Source organism: Echiichthys vipera, assembly GCF_963691815.1.
Source record: "Echiichthys vipera genome assembly, chromosome: 2".
In the NCBI taxonomy this organism is placed as follows: Eukaryota; Metazoa; Chordata; class Actinopteri; order Perciformes; family Trachinidae; genus Echiichthys; species Echiichthys vipera.
Window position 1 is genome coordinate 721,956 of NC_139827.1, and position 27,754 is coordinate 749,709.

The following is a 27,754-nucleotide window of genomic DNA, read 5'->3' on the forward strand; positions in this document are numbered from 1 at the left end:
CGGTGTGGGACAAATATACGGTAAAGAATCAGGCAGTTACGGTCGTACGCAGAATCTTTTATACAATTACACAAAACAAACGTACAGAATAAACATATTTATCTGCAGGAGTGATAGCAGGTCGGGGGGGGGGGTCATCTAAAATAAACAGCCATAATCAAACTCACTTTAAATCAGTGTTTCACACAATGAGCTGCACTCGGCGTCAGAACATGTGTTTGAACATGTGTTTGAAGAGTTGTCCAGTGGCGGCCGGTGGCTCAGTGGTGAGAGCAGTCGCCGGTTTGACTCCGACCTGCGGCCCTTTGCTGCCCCCTCTCCATCTCACCCCATTTCCTGTCTGTCCTACACAATAAAAGCTTTAAAAAACTGCCCAAAAAAGTCTTTTAAGTAATCGTCCAAAGGGTCCAAATAATGAACCAGAGCAAAGTTCAACAAACTACAGAGAGAAGTTCAGTTTCTGTTTCTTTCTGTTTCAGTTGTTTTTTGTTCTCAAACTAAATAAAAATGGATCTCTGAGAAGTTTCAGTTTCGTTTTCCCCGTTAGGAGTGAGTTTCACAGGGTACGGGAATAAACATATATTTAATAATGACAACAAAAGGGAAAAAATTACAGGGAAAAGTACAGATACGGACGAGACGGTCGAGGGGAACAGGAACGGGGACAGAGGGAAAGTCGGGATCTCAGGAAACTACGGAGAAAAGCAAAGAAACAATAATTAAACACGGAGGGAGAAGCACTACGACGAGAAACAGGAGCCAACCGACGAGAAGTCACCACGTAAATGAGAACAACTGTCCCGCGCCGCATGTGCGTCACACCCGGCTTCTTATACTCAGGGAGGTGATCAGATACAGCGGGGAGGGGGGGGGCACGCCGACCTGCTCCGGACCAACACACACACACAGAGGAGACACAGACACAGACAGAGAGGAGGGGCCGACAGGACCTGGATCCTGACAATAAGAAGTCCGACTGTAGTTTAAAACGTTACCTGAACTCTGAACGTCCTGGTTCGTGTTTGCAGGGGAAGAAGTACGACGGGCCCGAGGTGGACGTCTGGAGTCTGGGCGTGATCCTCTACACGCTGGTCAGCGGCTCGCTGCCCTTCGACGGACAGAACCTCAAGGTGAGGACACGCAGTGATGATGCACGATGCTCTGAGTCCCCCACAGGGTCCCCATGTGTGTGTGTGTGTGTGTGTGTGTGTGTGTGTGTGTGTGTGTGTGTGTGTGTGTGTGTGTGTGTGTGTGTGTGTGTGTGTGTGTGTGTGTGTGTGTGTGTGTGTGTGTGTGTGTGTGTGTGTGTGTGTGTGTGTGTGTGTGTGTGTGTGTGTGTGTGTGTGTGTGTGTGTGTGTGTGTGCGCGTGTGTGTGTCTCTGTGTGCGTGTGTGTGTGCGTGTGTGTGTGTGTGTGTCTCTGCGTGTGCGTGTGTGTGTGTGTGTGTGTGCGCGTGTGTGTGCGTGTGTGTGTGTGCGCGTGTGTGTGTGCGTGTGTGTGTGTGCGTGTGTGCGTGTGTGCGTGTGTGTGTGTGTGTGTGTGTGTGTGTGTCTCTGTGTGTGTGTGTGTGTGCGTGTGTGTGTGGGTCTCTCTGTGCGTGTGTCTCTGTGTGTGTGTGTGTGTGTCTCTGTGTGTGTGTGTGTGTGTGTGTCTCTGTGTGCGTGTGTGTGTGTGCGTGCGCGTGTGTGTGTGCGTGTGTGTGTGCGTGTGCGTGTGTGCGTGTGCGTGCGCGTGTGCGTGTGCGTGTGTGTGTCTCTGCGTGCGTGTGTGCGTGTGCGTGTGTGTGTGCGTGCGTGCGTGTGTGTCTCTGTGTGTGTGTGTGTGTGTGTGTGTGTGTGTGTGTGTGTGTGTGTGTGTCTCTGTGTGTCTCTGTGTGTGTCTCTGCGTGTGTGTGTGTGTGTGTGTGTGCAGGAGCTCAGGGAGCGTGTCCTCAGGGGGAAGTACAGGATTCCCTTCTACATGTCGACCGACTGTGAGAACCTGCTGAAGAAGCTGCTGGTGCTGAACCCGGGGAAGCGCGGCAGCCTGCAGGTGAGAGCGGACGGTCCTGCTCCCGTGCTCCCGTGTTTCTGTGTTTACAGTTTATTTCCTCTCGTTTTTATTTTCCTAAGTTTCAAAAGTAAATAAAAATAAACGTGTTTCAGCAAATCATGAAGGATCGATGGATGAACGTCGGCTACGACGAGAAGGAGCTGAAGACGTACAACGAGCCGGAGCAGGACTTCAACGACCTCCAACGCATCGGTCAGACACACACACACACACACGCACACACACACGCACACACACACACATTTTAAAATGTATCTGCAGCTTTAAAGTGTAAATCTGCTGTAAAATCCCGAGATGCTAACAGCCGGACGTGGCTAACAGTGGTTAGCTCGGGGCAGCACGGTGAAGGCATTCAAAGGTCTTTTTTAACCACTAATGCTGCTGAAAATAACAGCAAACCTCTGCAGCAGCATGAGAAGAGTCCCTACACACACACACACACACACACACACACACACACACACACACACACACACACACACACACACACACACACACACTCCGCATCACACCAACGTGAACCTTTCACCGCCATTGTTTGAAATGTCCGCGCATGGTCCCTCCTTCTTTTTTCTACGTCCCAACAGGCGCACAGGAAATGACCTCAGAACCGCCGTAGGCCTCGTGCTCGTACACGTGCGCACGCTCGTGCTCGTACACGTGCAAACGTGCTTTACTAAAGCCCACCTCTCCCAAACGGGCCGTGGACGGCAAGCGTGCCGCTCCTAGACGTGGTACGGTTGCACTCACACTGGTCAAAGGAACCAGACTTTAGCCGTGACACGTGCTGGGGCACGGGACGGAGGCACAGTGGGAGGGCGCTCTAACCTGGGACAGAGGCACAGTGGGAGGGCGCTCTAACCTTAGGAACGGAAAGTGAGCTGCGGCGGTGAATATGGTAGACGCGGGTTCCGTAACCAAAGCTGAGTGTTGTTGGCGTGTTTTCTGACCAATCAGAGCTGATGGCGACGATGGGCTTCCCTCAGGAGGAAGTGAAGACGGCGCTGGAGGGTCGGAAATACAACGAGGTGACGGCGGTTTACCTGCTGCTGGGGCGGAAGGCTGCGGAGGTTTGTCACAGCTCCACCGTCTTTAGCCTAGCTTAGCACAAACACTGTTAGCCTAGCTTAGCACAAACACTGTTAGCCTAGCTCCACTCTAGTCTTCTACCCAGAATCCTCTGCTCTGACCCTCTCCCCCAGTGTGAAGGCAGCGAGTCGGTGTCCGGCGGTAACCTGGTCCAAAGGTCGCGACCCAGCAGCGACCTCAACGGCTCCAGCCAGTCGCCCGCACACCCTCGCAACTCCTCGTCCAGTCAGAAGCAGCGGCGCTTCAGCGACCACGGTGAGTCTCTGATCCTGAGTCGCTGGAAAGATCCGGAAACACCAGAGTTTTAACCGCAGATCTGTCTCGTCTCAGTGGCGCCCTCTATCCCCCCGCCCGTCTCCTACACCAAGCGTTGTCATGCCAACAGCGTGGAGAGCGACAGGAAGGACGAGCCGGCGTCCCCCTCAGGAGCTCCAGACCGCAGGAGGTCCGCCACCGCCTCAGGGGTGAGAGGACTCAGATTCTAGTCCAAACCAGGTCCAGGTCCAGGTACAGACACCAGGACTAAACCAGGTCCAGGTCCAGACACCAGGTCTAAACCAGGTCCAGGTCCAGACACCAGGTCTAAACCAGGTCAAGATACAGACACCAGGTCTAAACCAGGTCCAGGTACAGACACCAGGTCTAAACCAGGTCAAGATACAGACACCAGGTCTAAACCAGGTCCAGGTCCAGGTCCACGTTAATTAAGCCGATTGTGTTACAGAACATCACGCGGAGGAACACGTATGTCCACGAGAGGACGAGCGCCGAACGCCACGCAGCCGCTGTTCCCAACGGGAAGGACAGCAGGTGAGAGGCATTCTGGGAGTTTCTTCGTTGCTGTTGTTTCCAAACGTGAACCTGATCCCTGTCTGTTTCAGTCTCCCTGAGGTACCTTCAGCGTCCCCGTCCCCATCGCCGGGGTCAACCGTGTCCTCGGCGCGCCCCCGTCACGTCAAGTCCATGTCGGCGTCGGGACACCCCATGAAGTCCTGCCTGCCCCCCATCGACGACAACGCAGAGTACCAGAGGTGAGTGAGTCCGTTCAGAGTCTCAGTGGAGCGTTTATTCTTTTATGTTAACGCCGCCGTCTCCGCCCGCCGCAGCTCCCCCCAGCAGCAGCCGCCGCCGCCATCATCACCGTCAGCCTTCAGCGTCACCAGCAGCAGCAGCGGCGCCACGCCGGACCGGACCCGCTTCCCCCGCGGCTCCTCCAGCCGCTCCACCTTCCACGGCGCTCAGCTTCGAGACCGACGATCCGCCACCTACAACGGCCCGCCGGCCTCGCCCAGCCTGTCCACGCACACGGGCGCATCCCTGGCCACGCCCCGCCGCGGCACCTCCACCTCCCTCATCGGGAAAATCACCTCCAAGTTTGTACGAAGGTCAGTCCGAGCTTTTTTCATTTGAGTCTTTAATAGAGTTGAAATGGAAACAGAAGCGGAATAACGTGTCCCTCGCCGGCGTCCCGTAACGTGTCTCCGTCTCAACGCCAGCTTAGGACCATTAAACTCCTGGAGACGTCTCATGTTTCTCTTCTTCTTCTTCTGCTGTGTTTCCTGGAGGGTTAAGGGTCCGTCCCATGATCGCGGTTCTGCTCCGGTCTCACCGTGAGGTCGGACGCAGAGACGCAGTAAACGGCTAAACCACCGTTAGCATTGTAGCAACCGTTAGCTGGTAACCTGTGATCACGCCTTTCGCCATAAAACAGGAATTTATAACTTGAGCATAAATTTTCCATCGTGTCCTGACCACAGCTGCACTCACAGTGATGGCGCCCCCTGCTGGCAGGAGGAACAATAACAAACATCAGAATTATAAAATTTATAAAAGAATGGAAACATGAGGCGTGTTTTGACGCCGTCGTGCTCATGCTAACGTGCTCATGCTAACGTGCTTATGCTAACGTGCTTGTGCAAAGGTGTTGCAGATCCTCGGCGTGCACACGAACACAAAAAGACCGAAGGGAACTTTACAACAAGTTTCTCCTAAAGTGAAATGATGTCGACCTGTCACTGGTTCCTGAAGCTTCCTGTAGCTTCCTGAAGCTTCCTGTAGCTTCCTGAAGCTTCCTGAAGCTTCCTGAAGCTTCCTGCAGCTTCCTGCAGCTTCCTGAAGCTTCCTGTAGCTTCCTGAAGCTTCCTGAAGCTTCCTGAAGCTTCCTGTAGCTTCCTGAAGCCTCCTGCAGCTTCCTGAAGCCCCCTGCAGCTTCCTGTAGCTTCCTGAAGCCTCCTGCAGCTTCCTGAAGCTTCCTGTAGCTTCCTGAAGCTTCCTGCAGCTTCCTGTAGCTTCCTGAAGCTTCCTGTAGCTTCCTGAAGCTTCCTGCAGCTTCCTGAAGCTTCCTGCAGCTTCCTGCAGCTTCCTGAAGCTTCCTGTAGCTTCCTGAAGCTTCCTGTAGCTTCCTGCAGCTTCCTGCAGCTTCCTGAAGCTTCCTGTAGCTTCCTGTAGCTTCCTGCAGCTTCCTGCAGCTTCCTGAAACTTCCTGTAGCTTCCTGCAGCTTCCTGAAACTTCCTGTAGCTTCCTGAAGCTTCCTGCAGCTTCCTGCAGCTTCCTGAAGCTTCCTGCAGCTTCCTGAAGCTTCCTGAAGCTTCCTGAAGCCTCCTGAAGCCCCCTGCAGCTTCCTGAACCCTTGTCTTTGTGTTTGTTGCCTCTCTGTCCTCCAGGAGTTTATCGGGTGAGCCCAGAGAGGAGGGGCGGGACTCCAAGCCTCGCGCCCTGCGCTTCACCTGGAGCATGAAGACCACGTCCTCCATGGAGCCGGGGGACATGATGAAGGAGATCCGGAGGGTGCTGGACGCCAACAACTGTGACTACGAGCAGCGCGAGCGCTACTCGCTGTTCTGCGTGCACGGCGACGCGCGGCAGGACAGCCTGGTCCAGTGGGAGATGGAGGTGTGCAAGCTGCCCCGCCTCTCGCTCAACGGCGTGCGCTTTAAGAGGATCTCGGGGACGTCCATCGCCTTCAAGAACATCGCCTCCAAAGTGGCCAACGAGCTGCGGCTGTGAACGCCGCCGGGGTCACGGAAGACTGTACCTCTCTGTTCCTCACAGACGCCTCGCTCACTGCTGTATGACGCGGAGAACTCCCCGTACTATTACTCCACACTTCATATTTAATGTTGTCACTAAAGTCAAACCGAAACACTGAAGCTGGTGCAGGTGTTCAGAGGGAGCAGAGCTAACGCGGCCCTGAACGCACCGCCTGCTGCTGGAGCCCGACTCTGCGGTTTGAACGCACCGCAGAGTCTCACAGAACTGCTCCGACTCTCTGCAGGTCTCCACGTTAGTCCTGAACCCTGGACATGTCAGAGGTGAGTGTCACTCACAGAAACACCTGGAAATACATTAAAGTGACTCCTGGAACTGATCTGTCCTCTCAAATGTGTGTTTGATTCCCTTGACTACGCGCTGAAGCACATCACACCCACCTCCTCCTCACAGGGTCACGGTGTCACTGAGACGACACCTCTACACAAACACCCGGGGCCTCGTTTCGACAGCTGACGTAGAATCATTCATAGAACCATGAAAGTGCTGAGCTTCACAAAACACGCGGCGCAGTCTTTCCTTTAGAAACGCTGATAAATTCCTACCTGCAGTGAATTGTGCATATCTGTGACACTCAGGGCGCCCTCCCACTGTGCCTCCGTCCCGTGCCCCGTGCGTTAGGGTCCTTGTCCCCCCCTCCAGGCCCGTTTGTACTCACACTACCTGGGCCTCGGAGAATGCTTCTTGCTGCCTATACGTCATCACGCCGTAACACGTCACACGCATTGATGACGTCATGGCGATGCGTGGCTTTGTTTCCAGATCTTTCCGTAGACCTCGGAGTTTTTGTGCGTCTTGTCGACTGTTTTTGAATCTTTTCATCGACCAAATCTGCAGTAAACACTCCACCTCCGCATCACACCAACGTGAACCTTTCACCGCCATTGTTTGAAATGTCCGCGCATGGTCCCTCCTTCTTTTTTCTACGTCCCAACAGGCGCACAGGAAATGACCTCAGAACCGCCGTAGGCCTCGTGCTCGTACACGTGCCCACGCTCGTGCTCGTACACGTGCAAACGTGCTTTACTAAAGCCCACCTCTCCCAAACGGGCCGTGGACGACAAGCGTGCCGCTCCTAGACGTGGTACGGTTGCACTCACACTAAGATGCCTGATCTGAGCCTCTAAGATGACGTTAGCTACGGTGAGAGAAGTGTCGCGCCCTGATCTCTTCATCACGACCCCGCCCAGCGCCCACACAGCTAAACTTACCACACCTCTCAACACCGTGCTTCACGGCAGCAGCAGCCTCTGGTAGCACGCCAAAATAAGAGCCCAATAAAATCATAAATACTAAAAGACATTAATGACATCACAAACAATCAAAGATATCACTTCTGATGAGCAACAATAAATCAACGCTAAACGTGAACATGAGCGTGATGTCGTGCGTGGCTCTAACATGTGTTTGAATCACACGAGTGGGAATCGATCCCACGCAGCCGCAACATCCTTATGTTTGCTCTGCGTGGAGCGTTCAGCATCAGTGTAGCGCGATGTCCCTTAAAACACCCCCCCCCCCCCCCCCCGCGTGCCCGGGTGCAGCCGGTGAACCGTCGTATCGTGTCCCGCCGCTCCAAACGTGGCGTTTGAGTCGCCCGTAGATGAAACCAGCGATGATGGACCTCAGACTCTTCCACGTCCTCGATGTCTTTCAAGGTCCGGATGCTTCCGATGATCTGGGCCCGTGTTCATTTAGCGTCTCATCTAGAGTTTCATCTTACACTTCTAGTCCTTTCTAGTCCTACTCTCAAACGTAAGAATAAAAGCTATTAAAGTCTAAGAGTGACTCCTACTCTCCAGGGTGTTTCAGAGACCTGCAGGGGGGTCCTCAGGGGTCCTCAGGGGTCCCCGGGGGTCCTCAGGGGTCCTCAGGGGTCAGGAGCTGCCAGCAGGGGGCGGCAGTGAGGCGAGAGGGACGTGGCTCATCATCGGTCCATATATAAGGAGCACTGTCGGCTTTAGAGACATGTGAAGGTTTTTAGGTGCAACTTAAAGTGCGGAAAATACGGTGACTCTAAGAAGCTTGATAGAGACGGGCCGGGGTTTCAAACACCGCGGGTTCGATACCCGTGCATCTGTGGTGGGGTGAGGTAGGTCCGACCCTGCAAAGTGAGGTGACCTCGTTCCTTTCGATCGAGTCTTTCTCTCCGTGGGTTCGAGTCTTTCTCTCCGTGGGTTTGAGTCTCTCTCTCTGTGGGTTCGAGTCTTTTTCTCCGTGGGTTCGAGTCTTTCTCTCTGTGGGTTCGAGTCTTTCTCTCCGTGGGTTCGAGTCTCTCTCTCCGTGGGTTCGAGTCTTTCTCTCCGCGGGTTCGAGTCTCTCTCTCCGTGGGTTCGAGTCTTTCTCTCCGCGGGTTCGAGTCTTTCTCTCCGTGGGTTCGAGTCTCTCTCTCCGTGGGTTCGAGTCTTTCTCTCCGCGGGTTCGAGTCTTTCTCTCCGTGGGTTCGAGTCTTTGTCTCTGTGGGTTCGAGTCTTTGTCTCCGTGGGTTCGAGTCTTTTTCTCCGTGGGTTTGAGTCTTTCTCTCCGTGGGTTCGAGTCCTTCTCTCCGTGGGTTCGAGTCTTTCTCTCCTGGGTTCGAGTCTTTGTCTCCGTGGGTTCGAGTCCTTCTCTCCTGGGTTCGAGTCTTTTTCTCCGTGGCTTTGAGTCTTTCTCTCCGTGGGTTCGAGTCTTTCTCTCCATGGGTTCGAGTCTTTCTCTCCATGGGTTCGAGTCTTTCTCTCCGTGGGTTCGAGTCTTTCTCTCTGTGAGTTCGAGTCTTTGTCTCCTGGGTTCGAGTCTTTCTCTCCTGGGTTTGAGTCTTTCTCTCCGTGGCTTTGAGTCTTTGTCTCTGTGGGTTCGAGTCTTTGTCTCCGTGGGTTCGAGTCTTTGTCTCGGTGGGTTCGAGTCCTTCTCTCCTGGGTTCGAGTCTTTCTCTCCGTGGGTTTGAGTCTTTCTCTCCGTGGGTTCGAGTCTTTGTCTCCGTCTTTCTCTCCGTGGGTTCGAGTCTTTGTCTCCGTGGGTTCGAGTCTTTCTCTCCGTGGGTTTGAGTCTTTGTCTCCGTGGGTTCGAGTCTTTGTCTCCGTGGGTTCGAGTCTTTTTCTCCGTGGGTTCGAGTCTTTTTCTCCGTGGGTTCGAGTCTTTGTCTCCGTGGGTTCGAGTCTTTTTCTCCGTAGCTTCGAGTCTTTCTCTCCGCGGGTTCGAGTCTTTTTCTCCGCGGGTTCGAGTCTTTTTCTCCGCGGGTTCGAGTCTTTCTCTCCGTGGGTTCGAGTCTTTGTCTCCGTGGGTTCGAGTCTTTCTCTCTGTGGGTTCGAGTCTTTCTCTCCGTGGGTTCGAGTCTTTCTCTCCGTGGGTTCGAGTCTTTGTCTCCGTGGGTTCGAGTCTTTGTCTCCGTGGGTTCGAGTCTTTGTCTCCGTGGGTTCGAGTCTCTTTCTCTCCGTGGGTTCGAGTCTTTCTCTCCGTGGGTTCGAGTCTTTTTCTCCGTGGGTTCGAGGCTTTCTCTCCGTGGGTTCGAGTCTTTGTCTCCGTGGGTTCGAGGCTTTCTCTCCGTGGGTTCGAGTCTTTTTCTCCGTGGGTTCGAGGCTTTCTCTCCGTGGGTTCGAGTCTTTCTCTCCGTGGGTTTGAGTCTTTGTCTCCGTGGGTTCGAGTCTTTCTCTCCGTGGGTTCGAGTCTTTGTCTCCGTGGGTTCGAGTCTTTGTCTCCGTGGGTTCGAGTCTTTCTCTCCGTGGGTTCGAGGAGAGACGTAAACGCCCTCTGAACGAACCGCCCCACGTGTCTGACATGAACAGTGCTTCTGTATATTTGAGTTCTGGTCCCACTCATCACCCGAGCCTCTGACCGGCTCCAGGTCCGGTCCGGTCCGGTCCGGGTCTGGAGAACCTTTGTACTGTACGTCGTAGCACTTAAATCTATGAAGGGAACCAGGGGGACGAGGTGCGACCCCGACGTCACGAGGGAAAGACTGTAGATCTGAGCCTCTTACTTGAACGCGGTCATTGCCTCAGCTCCCTGGACCCTGGTCCCTGGACCCTGGACCACGTGGGGGCTCGTCACTGAGAGGGGAGCAGCAGAGGTCTGGTGTCGCCCTGATGGTTCATGTGAAATAAAAACCACAACAATGAAACGTTTCAGAGTCATTTTGTGATCACTGACACGACTGCAGCCCAGGACCAGGCGAGTCCAGGATCAGGTGAGTCCAGGACCAGCTGAGTCCAGGACCGGACTCCAGCTGAGTCCAGGACCAGCTGAGTCCAGGACCGGACTCCAGCCGAGTCCAGGACCAGGTGAGTCCAGAACCAGTCCACAAACTTCCTGTTGAACTAACAAATGTGTTTTGAGTTCATTGAACTTTTCATCGTTCACGTCACCTGACTTTTGTCTCTTAACCTGCAGACGAGGTGAATCATTAATTTATTTATTTATTAATATATTAATAATCTTAATTATTCACTCGGTTTTTCAGTTCACACACATTTCATCACTTTTATGATGTTTAAGTTTCTCTTCTCTGTTGCCCGGGTCGACTGAAGAGCAAACAGCGCCCTCTTCAGTCCCGTCCGGCGTCTGCAGCGTGGGGCCCGGCTCCTGCAGGGGCCTGGATTCTCCCCGGCTCCTGCAGGGGCCTGGATCCTCCTCAGGTCCTGCAGGGGCCTGGATCCTCCTCAGGTCCTGCAGGGGCCTGGATCCTCCTCAGGTCCTGCAGGGGCCTGGATCCTCCTCAGGTCCTGCAGGGGCCTGGATCCTCCTCAGGTCCTGCAGGGGCCTGGATTCTCCCCGGCTCCCGCAGGGGCCTGGATTCTCCCCAGGTCCTGCAGGGGCCTGGATTCTCCTCAGGTCCTGCAGGGGCCTGGATTCTCCCCGGCTCCTGCAGGGGCCTGGATTCTCCCCAGGTCCTGCAGGGGCCTGGATTCTCCTCGGCTCCTGCAGGGGCCTGGATCCTCCCCGGCTCCTGCAGGGGCCTGGATTCTCCTCAGGTCCTGCAGGGGCCTGGATTATCCCGGCTCCACATCAGCTGAAGTCTCTCTGCAGCACAGGAACCAGCCCCTCAGGCGTCCTGGAGCTTTTCTGCTGAGCCGGAGCAACAAGGTGAAGCCTGGAGTCTCCCTGAAGAGCTGTGGGCCGAGGTCTGACCCCTGCCCGCTGGACCTCATCCCCCTCCACATCATCCACCTCCACATCCTCCACCTCCATCATCCACATCCATCCTCCACCTCCATCCTCCACCTCCATCCTCCGCCGCCCTGAGTGGGCCAGTCAGGTACTAAATTCCTGGGTCATGTTTTCGCCCCTGGTAGCAGACTAGCTTAACATAACTAGCATAGCTAAGGCTAAGCTAATTAGCATTGAGCTAAAATAAAGGTTAATAAATGAAACAGAGGGTGTGTTTACAAGAAGAAAAGAATTTAAATAAAACACCATAAAACAAAATACGACAGTTGCCACGACGACAGACAGAAAACACAGTCGCTCACACACACACACACACACACACACACACACACACACACACACACACACACACACACACACACACTCTGTAACCCCACAGTTTCAAACAGGTCACTCAATGATGAACCAAACACACGTCACTCAGCGCCGTGCGGCTCTTCTTCTTCTTTGTCTGGAGACAGAAGAACTTTGGTTTAACACATTTCTCACAGTAAAACTCACACCGCGTGGCGTTCCACCTGCTGGCGTGTTTATGACGTTGAACAGTTTATAACAGCGTCGGTGACTCGCGCCCAAAATCCACAAATACCAAAGGTAAACGAAATCATCATAACAAACATCCACAGGTAACTTTAAATAAGGGTTTTAAACAGCGATATCTAACAGAATATGAGTTTTTTACCTCCTTCTTCACACAGAAGCATCAAATCACCGTCTCCTGACTGAACTCTCTCCGCGGTCCACGCAAGAAACAACACTACGACCATGATGCACGTCCCCGGGGTAAGTGCTGCCCCCTAGTGACCGTGTTTTAGCTCCGACTCAAGCCTTCACAGTTTTAACACCTAGTTTTTGACATAGAAAAGAACCTTTCAAAATAAGACAACACATAAACTTTACATTTGCCGTGTTTTTAAGAACTCAAACATTTCGGGTTTTACCACCGGGTCACAACAACCAAAGTGATCTCAGGACACTTTACATGTAGAGGAGGAAATCACCACACTCGACCCGACAACGTGCACAGAAGTCAGACGTCCGTTCGTGCTTCTGGCCCTGGCTGGCGTTTCCAGTTCACCTGATTCTGAGATATGTGTCCAGAACGCCGCTGTCCAGCGAAACTTTGATGCTCCACAACACAAACCGCGTCCTCGTCTGACTCTGACCTTTCCAGAGGAAATTTCCATCTTTGAAATTCTGTGTTTGGTGGTTCAGGCCCGGGCGGCTCTGCAGCCTCGTTAGCATCTGCAGCAGCCGCCTCCTGCTCCTCCACCAGCTCCGGCTGCTCCTCGCTCTGTCACGGCTCCTAAAGGACGCCACGGACAAGCGCCAGATCTTCAAACTCCCCTTCTTCCGTGTCCGACTGCACACATGGACGCGCAGAGTCTCTGCAGGTTGCGGCCCACGCACCAGGGGAAGTCCCGTCGAAGCCAAAGCTGAATGCACATGGGTGAAGTGTCCCTTTAAAGGTGATGTGTTGTGTCACACGTTGTCTCTGCTGCCCCCTAGTGGTCAAACAAACCTGTTATTTCAGGTCTAAAGATCTCACTCCCCTCATTCCCCAAAAGGTGATTCACTGTAGTTGGTAAAGTCACGCAGAGGCGAGTGATCCGCCGCTCAGCTGGTGACGGGTGACGGGTGCTCTGAGTCCCTCTGACTGCATCCAGGGTCACCTTCACACCTGTAGATCAGCTCATCGGGTCCAGACCGAAGGAACAAAAAGACCCGTTGCCGTCTGTTCGCTCTCGTCCGTTTCATGTTCAAAAACGATCCTTCATCACCGTCAGGGTCTGCAGTCTGTACGCGCTGTCCTTCTGTAAACCAGAGAGCATCTTCAGACCGGCTTCTCCTGGATCGCTCACACTCAGCTCCAGCTCCCTGAGGTGGGACGGGTTTGACCTCAGAGCCGACGCCAGATACCCACAGCTGACCTCTGTGCACTGGGACAACCTGAGAGAGGAAAGGAAACACTGGTTTAATGTCACAGTAAAACAAACACAGGGGTCAGGGGTCAGGGGTGTGTTACACACTTCTTTCCTCGTCTGTGTCCTGTGGTGCACCCCAAGGCTCCATCTTAGGTCTTATTCTATTGTCATATTTGCTTCCACCTGGGTCTGCTTTTCTAAAATACGTCTTTTATCATTTCTATGCTGACAACATCTCACTATTCTGGCACATCGTGGAGGAACCGAGTAAGGTTTGACGATCGCTCTGAGGATTTCATCTGGTACCTAACAGGAGCCAGGATACCGTTGGCTCTGACATGGAGGTCTGTGTGACGCTCCAATGATGCTTTCCCAGACCATCACTGATCCACCACCACCAGAGTGAACCTGCTCTCATCTGGGAGGAGAATGTGGTGCCAGTGGTGGACCGGCTGATCGTGGACCGGCTGATCGTGGTGTTCTCTCCAGGATCCTTGAGGGTGAAGAGCTGGTCCTGGTCCACGTCCAGGACTGAATCCACATTGTTCCTCTTCAGTCTGAGGTTCTACAGGACGAACCTCCTTTCCAGCACCTTGGAGTCGACTTTACCAGGTGTGGTGTTCTCTCTGAATGCTAATGGAGCTACAGGATGCTGGACTATGAGCACAGGTCTCAGTAGAGGATGTCGGGCCCTCCTGCCGCAGCTTGATGGAGGTCATTTCGTAGAGTTCTGGAAGTGCTCCTCCGGTCGCTCCTCACAAAGGAGCAGAGACCAGTCCTGCTGCTGGGTCCAGTTCTCCTGGTATCTCCTCCATGCTCTTGAGACCGTGCTGGTAGACACAGCAAACCTTCCTATGGCTGCACGTATGGATGTGCCATCCTAGAGGAGCTGTACTACCTGTGCATCCTGATCGGGCTGCAGGTACCACCCCATGCTCCCAGTGGTGACGAGGACACAAGCAGAACACCAAACTAGAGAAGAGTCGGGCAGCAAGGAGGAGGAGAGAGCAACATTGGGGTTGTCTTGCGTTTGCCTCTCTGTTGCACCTGTTGTTTGATTCCCAATAAAAACGGGCAGAAGTTTAACTGACCTGGTGTTAAACTGTGACTGTGATCGGCTTAAGTGCATCGGAGCAGCACTGGAAGAGTGTAACCTTAAACCGCAGCTACACCCTTTCAACAACCACGACGTGTAGTTTTACATAATGGACTTGTCCTTTGTTTGAGGACCTGGATGAACCGGGGGTTTGATGTCTTAGTCTGACTAAGAGTCCAGAGTCCTTATGTGTGTACGGCCACATTAGAGTTATGATAATGTCCAAGATACTCACTTCAGTGTCTCCAGGTGACAAAGTGGCTCTTTCAAGAACTCACAGAGGTTTTTGAAATCAACGTCTCCGAGGTTGTTTCGTGCCAGATCCAGGACTCTCAGGTGAGCAGGGTTCAGCTTCAGACTGGACACCAGTGCAGCACAGCCGCTCTCTTTGAGATCACAGTCAAGCAGCCTGTTCAGAAACAAGAGTTTTATCTTACATGTGCATGCAGGGGCAGCTCGGACCCAGAGTCTCACTGACACGGGTGTGATGTAAATGTAACTCTCAGAAGTCTCACCTCAGTATCTTCAGTTCACACTGGGGTTTCCTGAGCCAATCAGAGAGCAGCTCCGCCCCCTGGTCCGTCAGTCTGTTGTTGCTCAGGTCGAGCTCTTTGAGAGCAGAGGAGCCGCTGAGGGCCGAGGTCAAACACTGACAGCTGGCTGCTGTTAACCCGCAGCGGTTCAGGCTGTAAGGAGACGTCCAAGTGTAACTGCGCCGTAAAATCATCAAATAAGCCATCGAAGCAATTTTCTTTGTGGCTAACAGTGGTTAGCTGGGGGCAGTACGGTGAAGGCATTCAAAGGTCTTTTTTAACCACTAATGCTGCTGAAAATAACAGCAGACCTCTGCAGCAGCATGAGAAGAGTCCCACACACACACACACACACACACACACACACACACACACACACACACACATGAGAAGAGTCCCTACACACACAACAAAGTGTCATCAGCGTAGTTAGTGAAGCCAGAGTTTATTAAAGAGTGTTTTAAAGACTTACCTACTGGCCCCTGTACCAGCTCCTCTCATAGTAAAGTCCATTACAGTGGAAGGAGCCCATTGGTGCTTTGTTGTGTGTGTAGGGACTCTTCTCGTGTGTGTGTGTGTGTGTGTGTGTGTGTGTGTGTGTGTGTGTGTGTGTGTGTGTGTGTGTGTGTGTGTGTGTGTGTGTGTGTGTGTGTGTGTGTGTGTGTGTGTGTGTGTGTGTGTGTGTGTGTGTGTGTGTGTGTGTGTGTGTGTGTGTGTGTGTGTGTGTGTGTGTGTGTGTGTGTGTGTGTGTGTGTGTGTGTGTGTGTGTGTGTGTGTGTGTGTGTGTGTGTGTGTGTGTGTGTGTGTGTGTGTGTGTGTGTGTGGGGACTCTTCTCATGCTGCTGCAGAGGTTTGCTGTTATTTTCAGCAGCATTAGTGGTTAAAAAAGACCTTTGAATGCCTTCACCGTGCTGCCCCGAGCTAACCACTGTTAGCCACGTGCTGCGACTTCACAGAATATCTCCGTTAATCGTTGTTACCTGAAAAACTGTCTCGAGGTCTTATTTGACCCTGGGATGAGTTCCACTTTAAGACACAGTGTTCAGATTTCTCTGGTGTTTGAATATAAAACACAGAACTATAATTATATTTGTTGATCTAATGAGGACTATAAGGGAGTTAGGGTGAATATGTCCAAGATACTCACTTCAGTGTCTCCAGGTGACAAAGTGGCTCTTTCAAGAACTCACAGAGGTTTTTGAAATCAGCGTCTCTGAGGTCGATTCGTGCCAGATCCAGGACTCTCAGGTGAGCAGGGTTCAGCTTCAGACTGGACGCCAGTGCAGCACAGCCGCTCTCTTTGAGATCACAGCCGGCGAGTCTGTGGAGAAACAACAGTTTTGTTTTATACCGTGCACCCAGAGTCTGACTGACACGGGTATGTAATTCAAAACTATCTCATCTCATCTTCATCTTCTGATCCTGGATCAGGTCTCAGGGGCAGCAGCTCCAGTCTCTGATCCTGGATCAGGTCTCAGGGGCAGCAGTGTGGAGATCTAACCTCTCCACCTGGTCCTGGGTCTTCCCCGAGGCCTCCTCCCAGCTGGACGTGCCTGGAACACCTCCCTAGGGAGGCGCCCAGGGTTCATCCAGACCAGATGATCCTGAACCACCTCAACTGGCTCCTTTCAACACAAAGGAGCAGCGGCTCTACTCCGAGTTCCTCACGGATGCTGAACTTCTCCCCCTCTCTCTAAGGGAGACTCCAGACCCCCTCCTGAGGAAACACACTTCACACGCTTGGACCTGGACCTGGTTCTTTGGGTCCTGACCTGGACCTGGTTCTTTGGGTCCTGACCTGGACCTGGTTCTTTGGGTCCTGACCTGGACCTGGTTCTTTGGGACCTGACCTGGACCTGGTTCTTTGGGTCCTGACCTGGACCTGGTTCTTTGGGTCCTGACCTGGACCTGGTTCTTTGGGTCCTGACCTGGACCTGGTTCTTTGGGTCCTGACCTGGACCTGGTTCTTTGGGACCTGACCTGGACCTGGTTCTTTGGGTCCTGACCCAGCTTTCATGACCACAGGTGAGGGGAGGAACCAGGACTGAGGGGTATCTCCAGGGACCCGGTCATGTGCCTTCTCCAGATCCACAAAGCACATGTAGACCCGATGGGCACACTCCCAGACCCCCTCCAGGATCCTTGAGAGTGCAGAGTGCAGAGCTGGTCCTGGTCCAGGTCCAGGACTGGATCCACCTGGTTCCTCTTCAGTCTGAGGTTCTACAGGACCAACCTCCTTTCCAGCACCTTGGAGTCGACTTCACCAGGGAGGCTGAGGAGTGTGATCCCCCTGGAACTGGCTCACACCCTCTGGTCCCCCTTTCTGAACAGGAACCACCACCCCGGTCTGCCACTCCCTCGGCACTGTCCCAGACTTCCACCAGTGTGTCAGAGACGTGTGGACCAGGACCAGGACCAGGACGGCCCCTCCAGACCCAGAGCTTTCAGCATGTGTGGATGCAGCTCATGGATCCTGGGGCTTTGCCTCTGTGGACTTGTTTCCTTCCTCAGTGACTTCTGTCAGAGATGTTGACGATGATCCCCATCAGCCTCCAGCTCTCTGTCCCCCTCCTGAGGTGCTGAATGGTGGTCCAGAAGCACCTCGGTGCCCCCCAAAGTCCTTCTCCAGGACTTGTGTGAACTCCTCCCACACCCGCTGCTTTGCCTCTGACCCAGCAGAGGCTGCAGCCCTTCAGACCTGTGGGGACCTCAGAACCACCTCCGGAGTCTTCTGGGAGACCAGATCCTGAAGGCCTCCTTCTTCAGGGGGACCCCTGACCCCCGGGGTCCACCACGGTGGTCCAGGGTCCCCGCCCCTTGAGGCACCTGAGACCTTGAGGCCACAGCTCACCGCTGCAGCTTCAGCAGTGGAAGCTTTGAACATCGCCCGCTCCGGTTCGATGCCCCCGACCTCCACAGGGACGCCAGAAAAATGATATCGTTTACAGAACAGGTGTCGAGAGAACAAAGAAAAGCTCTGTCAGAAGTCTCACCTCAGTATCTTCAGTTCACACTGGGGTTTCCTGAGCCAATCAGAGAGCAGCTCCGCCCCCTGGTCCGTCAGTCTGTTGTTGCTCAGGTCGAGCTCTTTGAGAGCAGAGGAGCCGCTGAGGGCCGAGGTCAAATACTGACAGCTGGCTGCTGTTAACCCGCAGCGATTCAGGCTGTAAGGAGACGTTTAAACGCAGTTTTCACATCAGTTTGGTTCGTGCTCCAACTTTATGTGAAGAGGACTTTTGGTGAGTTTGAGTGAAAATGGACACAATACTCACATCAGTGTTTCCATTCGACAGCTCGGCTCTGCCAAGAACTCAAAGCTGTTTTTGGATTCACTGCCTTCAATGTTATTACACGTCAGATCCAGGAGTCTCAGGAGGGCGGGGTTTGACTTCAGACCGGACGCCAGTGCAGCAAAGCCACTCTCGTTAAAGACACAGTTGACCAATCTGTTGGGGGAGAAAACGTTTGACTTACATATGGAAACATGCACTGAAATGATCTAAAACTATATCAATGATATTATTTGTGAACACGTTTCCTCAGAAGAAGTCTAACACCAGACGCTGGGGTTTAGATCAGGGAGGCCGTTCCTCCCAATCAGCCTCTCCAGGTGTCTCCATCGTTGCCCACGTGGGCGTTGAAGTCTCCCAGCAGGACTCTGGAGTCCCCTACTGGAGCCCCATGCAGGACTCCATTCAGGGTCTCCAAGAAGGCCCCAGACTCTGAACTGCTGTTCGCTGCATCTGCACCAACAACAGTCAGAGTCCCCCCCCCACCACCCGCAGGCGTAAGGAGGCCACCCTCTGGTCCACCGGGGTGAACTCCAACACCGCGGCGCTCAGCCGGGGGTTTGAGAGTCTCCCCACACCCGCCCGGCCCCTCACACCCTGGGCCCCTCCAGAGAAGACCAGGGTCCAGCCCCTATCCAGGAGCACGGGTCCAGATCCAGACTGTGTGTGGAGGTGAGCCCCCCCAGATCTAACTGGGAGCTCCACCTCCCTCACAAGCTCCGGCTCCTTCCTCGTGCTACCGGTGTAGCAGCGCACCCGACCCCAGCGGTTCCTCCTATGAGCGGTGGGCCCACAGGACGGAGAGGGGGAAGGTGCCACGTCACGGCCGGGCATCGTGGTAAACCCGGCCACCAGGCTCTCCCCGGCGAGCCCTCTGTCTGGGCCTGGCTCCATGTTGTCTTTGTGAACCGTTCTTCGTCCGGCTCCCCTTAGTCCAGACCAAGAGCACCAGGCTCGGTCGTGGGTCGGAACAAAACACGCTTTTATACGCAGTTACTGTGAGAAGTCTCACCTCAGTATCTTCAGTCTGCACTGGGGTTCCCTCAGCCAATCAGAGAGCAGCTCCAGCCCCGGGTTCATCAGTAAGTTGGAGCTCAGGTCGACCTCTCTGAGAGCAGAGGAGCTGCGGAGGGCGGAGATTAGGGACTGACAGCTGGCTGCTGTTAACCTGCAGCAATTCAGGCTGTAAGGAGACGTTCAAACACAAAACAGTTCACAGATCAGCTCCAAGTGTTTGAATATTAAATAAATACTAAATATAATACTTTGTAATCTAAATCGAGGAGTTCTGGTGAGTTTGAATGTTAACAGACACAACACTCACTCCAGTGTCTCCAGTCGACAAAGTGGCTCTGCCAAGAACTCAAAACCTTTTGTTGAATCAATGTCACTGAGGTCGTTGCACGCCAGATCCAGGAGCCTCAGGTGGGCGGGGTTTGACTTCAGACTGGACGCCAGTGCAGCAAAGCCACTGTCTTTAATCCCACAGCTGGCCAATCTGTTGGGGACACAAAGCTTTAACTTGCATGTGGTGACTTGCATTGGCTGCTCCAGACCCTGACCTCTGACCCAGGTCAGGGTCTGGAGCTGCCGCTGACATTGAAATGATCTAAACTTAAAAACTAGATCCAGGGTTTCCCCTGGAACACCCTGCACATCTGACATGCAAGCAGAAGGACCGGGCCAAAGTCAAGGGGCTCAACATCTTATTTTAAAGCCAAAATGCAGCAGAGAGAGAGAGAGAGACACCAGAGACTTTACATTATACACACACTGAAATCACTGTCTGTGGCCCCCACCACCAACCACCGCCGCCTACTCTTACTCCTCAACATAAGGCATCATCCAACCGTTCCTTATGTACTGTTCCCCCTGCCTCTTCCCCCTGCTCACTGTCCACAGCAGAAACAGATACCTCCATATCTCAAACACAGCAGCCAAGATAATCACCACCCCCACCCTCACAGAAGCAAATGAACTTGCTATCAAACGCCCGACACATGTGATAGTCAGCGACCCCGACCACTCCTGAACCTACACTTCACTCCCCTCCCGTCGGCCCACAGATACAGGGCGTTAGCTATGGCTGTGTGCTGTCTTTATGTCTTTATGCTGTCCTGGGGATGTGTGGGAAGGGTGTCATCTGTACAGGATGTCCATGTGTTGTGCCTTTTGCACAACACATGGACCCGATGGTGGGTCAGGGCCTCCACCATCATCCAGGAGCCAACTCACCCTGGCCACCACCTTTTTAAAGTACTCGGCTCCAGCAGCAATACATGCACACATCCCAAGACTGGAAAACAGCCCTGGGGACATGCAAGGTCCCCGAGGGGGGCTCGACAATAACAAATATAAATGCCAGTTCAGCATTTCAAAATGGCCGCTCCTCTGTAGTCCTCAGAATAGTCTGCTGGAACTTAACTGCCCAAGACTCCCCAGTCTACCTTTGATAGTAAGACAAGGTGGTTAATAATCAAAATTCACGTCCTGAACCAAACTTTTGAGCTGTGTAGCCGCCTGGAAGCTTTCCTACAGCAGTCAACGTGAGTGTTTGCTTAGTGGTGTCGCACCAGGAGCTACAGCACGGGTTGGTAGCTGACTTTCTAACTTTCCAAGGAGGACGAGGAGCTGAACAGTTTCAATCCCAACCTGCAGGGTTGATATAACCTCGCTATTGCCAGACCAAGTTCGATCTGCGATTGCACGTTGGTCTGGAAGTCTGCTGTCATTTGCCTTTCACAAGAGTTGGGCGTCGTTCAAATGACAGGCAGTTGGAAAGTCCTTCAACCAATCAGGCCTCTGACATGGATGAAGTACTTCATTCGTTTGGCTAACTTTACCAAAACCAGTCGGCAGTAAAGAAAATACATCCTTTCTTTTGAGGAACTGCTCCAGGGCAAGTTTCTGCTCAGGTTTCTAAGGAAAACTTGCCACTGAAATCATTTCAAACTGCAGCGACGACAGCTGCGTACACGGGTTACAGGTGCTGCGCTTCAGTGGCCGCCATGTTGAACTTAATATGTAAACACAAAATTGCTTGCTACGCTTCTCCGTCGTCTTCCGGTTTAACCAGCCAATAGCGCACCAGGTGAAAAAAGACCGCTTGGTGATTGGATCCAGAAAAGAAGGATAGGAGGCGTGGACCTGATCTTTTTCAGACCCTCGTGCAGAGTGAATCCAAACCTCCAGCAGAAGGGGGGTCGGGGTACGCAGTCTAGGAGTGATACATGATCACTGCATCATTGAGGGAATCTCTCATCTATGTTCACTGAACTATGAAGGAAAGAGAATATCTCTGCCACAGCTCTGTTCTGTTCTTCATTCCCTCACATGTGCACCTGGATGCTCTTACCTGAGTCTCTGGAGTTTGCAGTTGGGACTTTTTAGACCCCCAGAGAGCAGATTGACGCCAAAGTCCTGCAGTGGGTTTATGCTCAGGTCCAACTCCTCCAGACCAGAAGACTTGGAGCTGAGAACTGATGAAATGTGTGTGCAACATATAACTGTCAAGTTACAGTCACTTAACCTGGAGGGGAAAACACAGGAAGACTGTTTACAATGTGGAAACAACAACAACCTGAGAACTTCAGAGCTGGACACGAGAACATTCACAGGCTTACAACAGGTCGTCGTTCTCCTCAAAGCAGTTTCAGTCAAAAGCAACTGGACTTGGTTCTTTGTCAGGAAGACGTTTCACCATCAGTTCATGTACACATCTGACCAGGACCAGGACCAAGACCAGGACCAGGACCAGGCTGGGACTGGACCAGGACCAGGACCAGGCTGGGACTGGTCCAACTAACTGGTGTGAGATCCAGGTCTTTAACCTCTCACAAGGCCGATGATGTCACTGGAACCCTTTGTGCTCCAAGAGCCAACGACCGTCATTAGAGTGGCAGTCGTTGGTGGTAGTAGGTCTGGACTTGGTTAGTGCTGGTCCAGTCCCAGCCTGGTCCTGGTCCTGGTCCAGTGGTTGGTGGAAGTAGGTCTGGACTTTGTTAGTGCTGGTCCAGTCCCAGCCTGGTCCTGAACCTGGTCCTGGTCCAGTGGTTGGTGGAAGTAGGTCTGGACTTGGTTAGTGCTGGTCCAGTCCCAGCCTGGTCCTGGTCCTGGTCCAGTCGTTGGTGGAAGTAGGTCTGGACTTGGTTAGTGCTCTATTGAGTCTGAACCACAGTGGTTGGAGTCACAGGAGGACGTTTGTGAACAGTTGTTCTTTGAGGTTGAATGACGGGATGAAAGGGCAGCATTGTAAACTGGAGAGAAGTGGAGTCTCAGACCTCCTCCTCTGGTTAGCCATGGTTTCTCTACTTTTACATAAATGCTTCTTTTACTCCTCTTTCAAACCATCTGTCCTCTCTGTCCGAGGTTTAGACATTGTTGTTGTTTTGACTGAAATTGCTTTGAGGATTCAGAGCTGTTGGCTCTCCTGAGGTCAGATACTCACAGAGCCGTCTTTGACGCTTTGAGGACGGGCAGAAGCCTTTCCAGGACTTCATCTGATCTGCAGTATTTCTTCAGGTCGAACACGTCCAGGTTTTCATTGGAGACGAGCAGCAGAAAGGCCAGAGCCGACCAATGTGCAGGTAAGATTTTACCAACGTCTCCTGAGCGCTGGTACCTTCGGACCTGCTCCACCAGAGACCGGTCCCCCAACTCATTCAAACAGTGGAACAGGTTGATGCTCTTGTCAATGTTGAACAGTTTCTCGATCTTCTTGTGGATGTAGGCGATCGTGTCTGCATTTCTTTCTGGGCGTCTTCTTTTGTGTCCAAGTATTTTCTGAAGAAGCTCCTGATTCTTGTCCTGCGACAGGCCGAGCAGGAAGCGCAGGAACATGTCCCACTGTCCGTAATAGCTGACCAAAGCCATGTCCACAGCAGTCTTATGGAGGAGGAAGAGGACGGGGTGTTCTCCCGTCTTTGACGCCACTTTCACACTCGTCTGGCTGAGGAGCAGGTTTTCTCCACTACCTAAGAAAGTCTCTAACACGTACAGAGCTGCGAGAAACTCGTGAACACTCAAATGTACGAAAGCGTAAGTCTCTTGTTTGTAAAGACCGTCTTGTTTCTTTAAGATCTGCGTGCAAACTCCTGAATAAACCGCAGCGTGTTCGAGATCAATTTCACAACTTTTCAGGTCGTTGACATCGAAGATGATGTTGCCCTTCTGTAGCTGCTCGAACGCCAGCTTTCCCAGTTTCATGATCACGTCTTTGTCGGCTTCACCTCTCTGGTAATGCTTCTGGTGCTTCAGCTTCGTCTGGATGATCAGGAAGTGTGTGTACATCTCAGCCACAGTTTGGGGCAGATCACTGTGTTTGGCTTCTGTCAGGAGACTCTGGAGAACTGTGGCTGAGATCAAGCAGAAGATCGGGATGTGGCACATGATGTACAGACTCCTCAGCGACTGAAGATGACTGAAGATCTTCTGAGCCGTGTCCTCGTCACGGACTTTCTTCTGGAAGTAAATCTTCTTCTGCTCATCGTTGAAGCCTCGCACCTCCGTCACCCTGTTGAAGTGTTCTGGAGGGATCTTCGCGGCTGCAGCTGGTCTACTTGTGATCCAGACTGAGGCTTTGTGCAGCAGTTGCCCTGCGATCAGGTTTGTTAGCAGGACGTCCACTGTTGTGGTCTTTGTAACGCTGCGGCACATCTTGTTGTTCTCAAAGTCCAGAGGTAACTGGCTTTCGTCCAGGCCGTCGAAGATGAACAAAACACTTGAATCGCTGTAATCTGACGTTTTCAAATCCTTCACTTCCTCAAAATAGTGACCTATTAATGTCATTAGACTCCAGCGGTCGTCTTTTATTAAGTTCAGGTCCCTGAAGGTGATTGGAAACAGGAACTGAACAGCCTGGTTGGCGTCTTGTGCTGCCCAGTCCTGAGTGAACTTCTGCACAGCGACGGTTTTCCCGATGCCGGGGATCCCCTTGGTCAGGACTCTCTGAGGAGGGTTTTCCTCGTCTGATGAAGGTTTAAAGATGTCGTTGAGCTCGATCGTCTTCTCCTCACTCCTACATTTCTGTGGGATCACTTCATGTTCACTGTTAACCTCCCCGCCGCCTCCTTCGACGATGTAAAGCTCCGTGTAGATGTTGTTTAAAGGCGTCGATGATCCGTCTTCCTTTGTTCCCTGAAACAGATTCTTTGTTGTGTTTTGAAGGTAAGACTTTAGATCCTCTCGGCACCTTTGGGTGATTTCTGAAAGATGAAGGAAATCAGGTTATTTTCATGTATTCTACCAAGTTAGAAAATACGGTTTTACTGTATTCATGAGTTTTGATGTGAACTCAAACAGACAAAACCAAGAACCAGGGTCCAGACTTGAGTGTGTCATGGTTCTTGCTCAGATCCAGATTTACTTTGACTGATGTTGGGCTCATTTAAGTGCAAGCATGTCTGAATGAATCCAAAATGATGTATAACTGATGCTGCTTCTACTCGTAGGTACAGAAGGCTGTGATCAGCCCATTTAGTGCGCTACTATGCTAACATGTGTTATCACCAGCTTCAAGATCTGCATTCATCATAATGAGCTCTTGTTATGTTTCTATTACAGAAGCAAGATCTCCTTATGTAAAACATCTATTCATCATCTCATATTCTGAAGCCTTTAGACGTGTTTTACCGTTTTCAGGGTGAGAAACGTCATAACTGTGATCTGTCCTCTGAGGAGAAGTGGCTGAAATACAAACATGAGACGTTTGAGGAGAAACACAAACTGATCAAAGGTTTACTCAGTTAGACGTAAGTAAAGATTTCCGTTACCAAACACTTGGACGGTCAGGTTTCCTCCCACTGTCACATCTTTAAACTGTGGTACGTTGGCGACGCTTCGATCCCGGGCGATGACCGTTGTGTTTCCTGACGATTTGAAAACACAGGCGACAGAATGATCAGGAGCCGTGATTCTTCTGCACCTGAACGACACATTTACACGGACTGACTGAGACTAAGAGGGTAAACATGTTTGTTAATGTGTAAAAGGACAAGAGGTAAAATTCAAAATGTGACCTCAGAAAAAAACAACCTGGCTGCGTCTTTACTGCCGGATTCATTCAGTTTGATTAGATACGTCTTTGTAGTCTCTGAAGGGCAAATCTCAGCTCATCTCATCTCATCTTCATCCGCTTATCCGGGGTCGGGTCTCGGGGGCAGCAGCTTTAGCAGGGGACCCCAAACTTCCCTTTCTCGGGCCACATTAACCAGCTCTAACTGGGGGATCCTGAGGCGTTCCCAGGCCAGTGTGGAGGTCTAATCTCTCCACCTGGTCCTGGGTCTTCCCCGAGGCCTCCTCCCAGCTGGACGTGCCTGGAACACCTCCCTAGGGAGGCGCCCAGGGTTCATCCAGACCAGATGATCCTGAACCACCTCAACTGGCTCCTTTCAACACAAAGGAGCAGCGGCTCTACTCCGAGTTCCTCACGGATGCTGAACTTCTCCCCCTCTCTCTAAGGGAGACTCCAGACCCCCTCCTGAGGAAACACAGTTCACACGCTTGGACCTGGACCTGGTTCTTTGGGTCCTGACCTGGACCTGGTTCTTTGGGTCCTGACCTGGACCTGGTTCTTTGGGTCCTGACCCAGCTTTCATGACCACAGGTGAGGGTAGGAACCAGGACTGAGGGACTGAGGGTCCTCCAGACGGTCCCAGTTCACCCGCACTACTGGTTTGGGTTTACCCGGTCTGTCCAGAACCTTCCCCGTCCTCTGACCCACTCATCCCCAGATGGTGATCAGCTGACAGCTCTGCCCCTCTCTTCACCCGAGTGTCCAAAACATCCGGCCTCAGATCAGATGAGACCATCACAGACTGGATCCTGGACCTTTGGCCTAGTGTGCTCTGGAACCAGGTCCACTTCTGAGCCTCCTTCTGTTCCAACATGGTGTTTGTTAAAGAGGATCCAGGACCAGCACACAAGTCTAACACCAGACGCTGGGGTTTAGATCAGGGAGGCCGTTCCTCCCAATCAGCCTCTCCAGGTGTCTCCATCGTTGCCCACGTGGGCGTTGAAGTCTCCCAGCAGGACTCTGGAGTCCCCTACTGGAGCCCCATGCAGGACTCCATTCAGGGTCTCCAAGAAGGCCCCAGACTCTGAACTGCTGTTCGCTGCATCTGCACCAACAACAGTCAGAGTCCCCCCCCACCACCCGCAGGCGTAAGGAGGCCACCCTCTGGTCCACCGGGGTCAACTCCAACACCGCGGCGCTCAGCCGGGGGTTTGAGAGTCTCCCCACACCCGCCCGGCCCCTCACACCCTGGGCCCCTCACACCCTGGGCCCCTCACACCCCGGGCCCCACACCCGCCCGGCCCCTCACACCCTGGGCCCCTCCAGAGAAGACCAGGGTCCAGCCCCTATCCAGGAGTACGGGTCCAGATCCAGACGGTGTGTGGAGGTGAGCCCCCCCAGATCTAATTATTATTATTATGGCTTAGATTTCTACAGCGTCTTCCTCAGAGCTCAGTTTTCAGAGTCCGGGTTCATTCACACAGACGCACATGGTGGTAAACTACGTAGTAGTCACAGCTGCAGGGCAGACTGACGGGAGCGTGGCAGCTAATCAGCGTCCCTCCGACCCCCTCCTCAAACATCTCTATCTATCCTTCAGGCGGAGGAGGGACGTCTGCATGCTCCACAGAGACTCAGTACTGCCACAGCTTCAGGAACTGCAGGTTTGCACCAAAACCCGGACACACGGATGAGGAGGCAGCAGGAAGACGGCAAATATTAAATATAATATAAAGAAGAATAAGAACTTCATTTCACTCCAACCAGGAGGAGAGGGGGCAGGTCTTGGGTCCCCCCTGCAGCCCGGGGCTGAGTCCTACCAGCTGTTTCCTGTCCTTCAGACTGAGCTGAACACAAACACAGCAGCGATGGTTAACCAGGAAGGGGAGTCACGTCTTACCACGCCATAACGACGCCAACCAGTTCCCCATGCTGCACCTCCTCCTCAGCTCGCCGCACTTTAGGGAGTAAAGAGGAAACAAGCACAGGAAACGTTACGAGGAGCGGAAACACCACAAATACACTTTCTTCATGTCAGGAAGCTTCGTCCTGTACTTACTCGCTCTGCTCCTGTGGACGAAGAGAGAGAAGAGAGGAGAAGAGAGGAGAAGAGAGGAAGAGGAGAAGAGAGAGAGGAAGAGAGAAGAGAGGAGAAGAGAGGAGAGAAGAGAGAGGAGAGGAGAAGAGTGAGAGAAGAGAGGAAGAGAGAGGAGAGGAGAGGTCAGCTACAGGTCTGCAGCTGGTCCCTTGCTCTTCAGCTCAACTGTGACTCTGACGTCAGACACAGGAAGTGGTTCTGGGTCGTGTTGACGCCCACGCTGCTGCGTCAGTGTGGACACGCCCACGCTGCTGCGTCAGTGCGGACACGCCCACACTGCTGCGTCAGTGTGGACACGCCCACGCTGCTGCGTCACTGTGGACACGCCCACGCTGCTGCGTCACTGTGGACACGCCCACGCTGCTGCGTCACTGTGGACACGCCCACCCTGCTGCGTCACTGTGGACACGCCCACGGCTCTTATGTCACTAGTTTAACAGGGAATCAAACACCAACATGATGCAG

General features: G+C 52.9%; 2 protein-coding genes across 5 annotated transcripts in view; one reads left to right on the forward strand and one right to left on the reverse strand.

The window, feature by feature from the left end:
- LOC310960901 (serine/threonine-protein kinase MARK1-like) overlaps window positions 1-6,559 on the forward strand; it is a 15,444-nt gene extending 8,885 nt beyond the window's left edge. The window contains exons 9-18 of one of the 2 annotated variants that reach the window (XM_083932741.1): window positions 1,029-1,130; window positions 1,912-2,031; window positions 2,145-2,244; window positions 3,010-3,122; window positions 3,255-3,396; window positions 3,472-3,605; window positions 3,866-3,951; window positions 4,023-4,172; window positions 4,248-4,526; window positions 5,806-6,559. In XM_083932741.1, coding sequence (XP_083788867.1) covers window positions 1,029-1,130; window positions 1,912-2,031; window positions 2,145-2,244; window positions 3,010-3,122; window positions 3,255-3,396; window positions 3,472-3,605; window positions 3,866-3,951; window positions 4,023-4,172; window positions 4,248-4,526; window positions 5,806-6,148 — 1,569 coding nt within the window. In that variant the 3' untranslated portion in view covers window positions 6,149-6,559. The remainder of the gene's footprint in view (window positions 1-1,028; window positions 1,131-1,911; window positions 2,032-2,144; window positions 2,245-3,009; window positions 3,123-3,254; window positions 3,397-3,471; window positions 3,606-3,865; window positions 3,952-4,022; window positions 4,173-4,247; window positions 4,527-5,805) is intronic. The other variant, XM_083932742.1, reaches the window with a different exon arrangement.
- A 5,124-nt stretch (window positions 6,560-11,683) lies between these two features.
- LOC310960817 (NACHT, LRR and PYD domains-containing protein 12-like) lies at window positions 11,684-27,422 on the reverse strand. Of its 3 annotated transcripts, none has more exons than XM_083932624.1 (14): window positions 27,251-27,422; window positions 27,092-27,149; window positions 24,950-25,045; window positions 24,810-24,863; window positions 22,627-24,382; window positions 21,535-21,708; window positions 19,504-19,677; window positions 19,192-19,362; window positions 18,162-18,335; window positions 17,883-18,053; window positions 16,037-16,210; window positions 14,872-15,042; window positions 14,592-14,765; window positions 11,684-13,285 (listed from the first exon to the last, which is right to left on the reverse strand). In XM_083932624.1, the coding sequence occupies exons 2-14, from the start codon at window positions 27,120-27,122 to the stop codon at window positions 13,096-13,098; spliced, it is 3,510 nt and encodes a 1,169-aa protein (XP_083788750.1). In that variant the 5' UTR covers window positions 27,123-27,149; window positions 27,251-27,422; the 3' UTR covers window positions 11,684-13,095. The 3 variants fall into 3 exon arrangements, with proteins under 3 accessions (XP_083788750.1, XP_083788749.1, XP_083788751.1); XM_083932623.1 differs by having other exon boundaries at window positions 14,872-15,066; XM_083932625.1 differs by lacking the exons at window positions 16,037-16,210; window positions 17,883-18,053.
- Window positions 27,423-27,754: the final 332 nt, after the last annotated feature.

Excerpts from the sequence above, each read along its gene's own strand:
- LOC310960817 (XM_083932623.1), bottom strand. The coding sequence starts at position 27,122 with ATGGGGAACTGGTTGGCGTCGTTATGGCGTG. Across the intron at positions 15,067-16,036 it reads TGTCACCTGGAGACACTGAA|TTACACTTGGACGTCTCCTT; the intron begins GTGAGTATCTTG and ends TTTACGGCGCAG. Across the intron at positions 13,286-14,591 it reads TGTCACCTGGAGACACTGAA|GTTGTCCCAGTGCACAGAGG; the intron begins GTGAGTATCTTG and ends TTCCTCTCTCAG.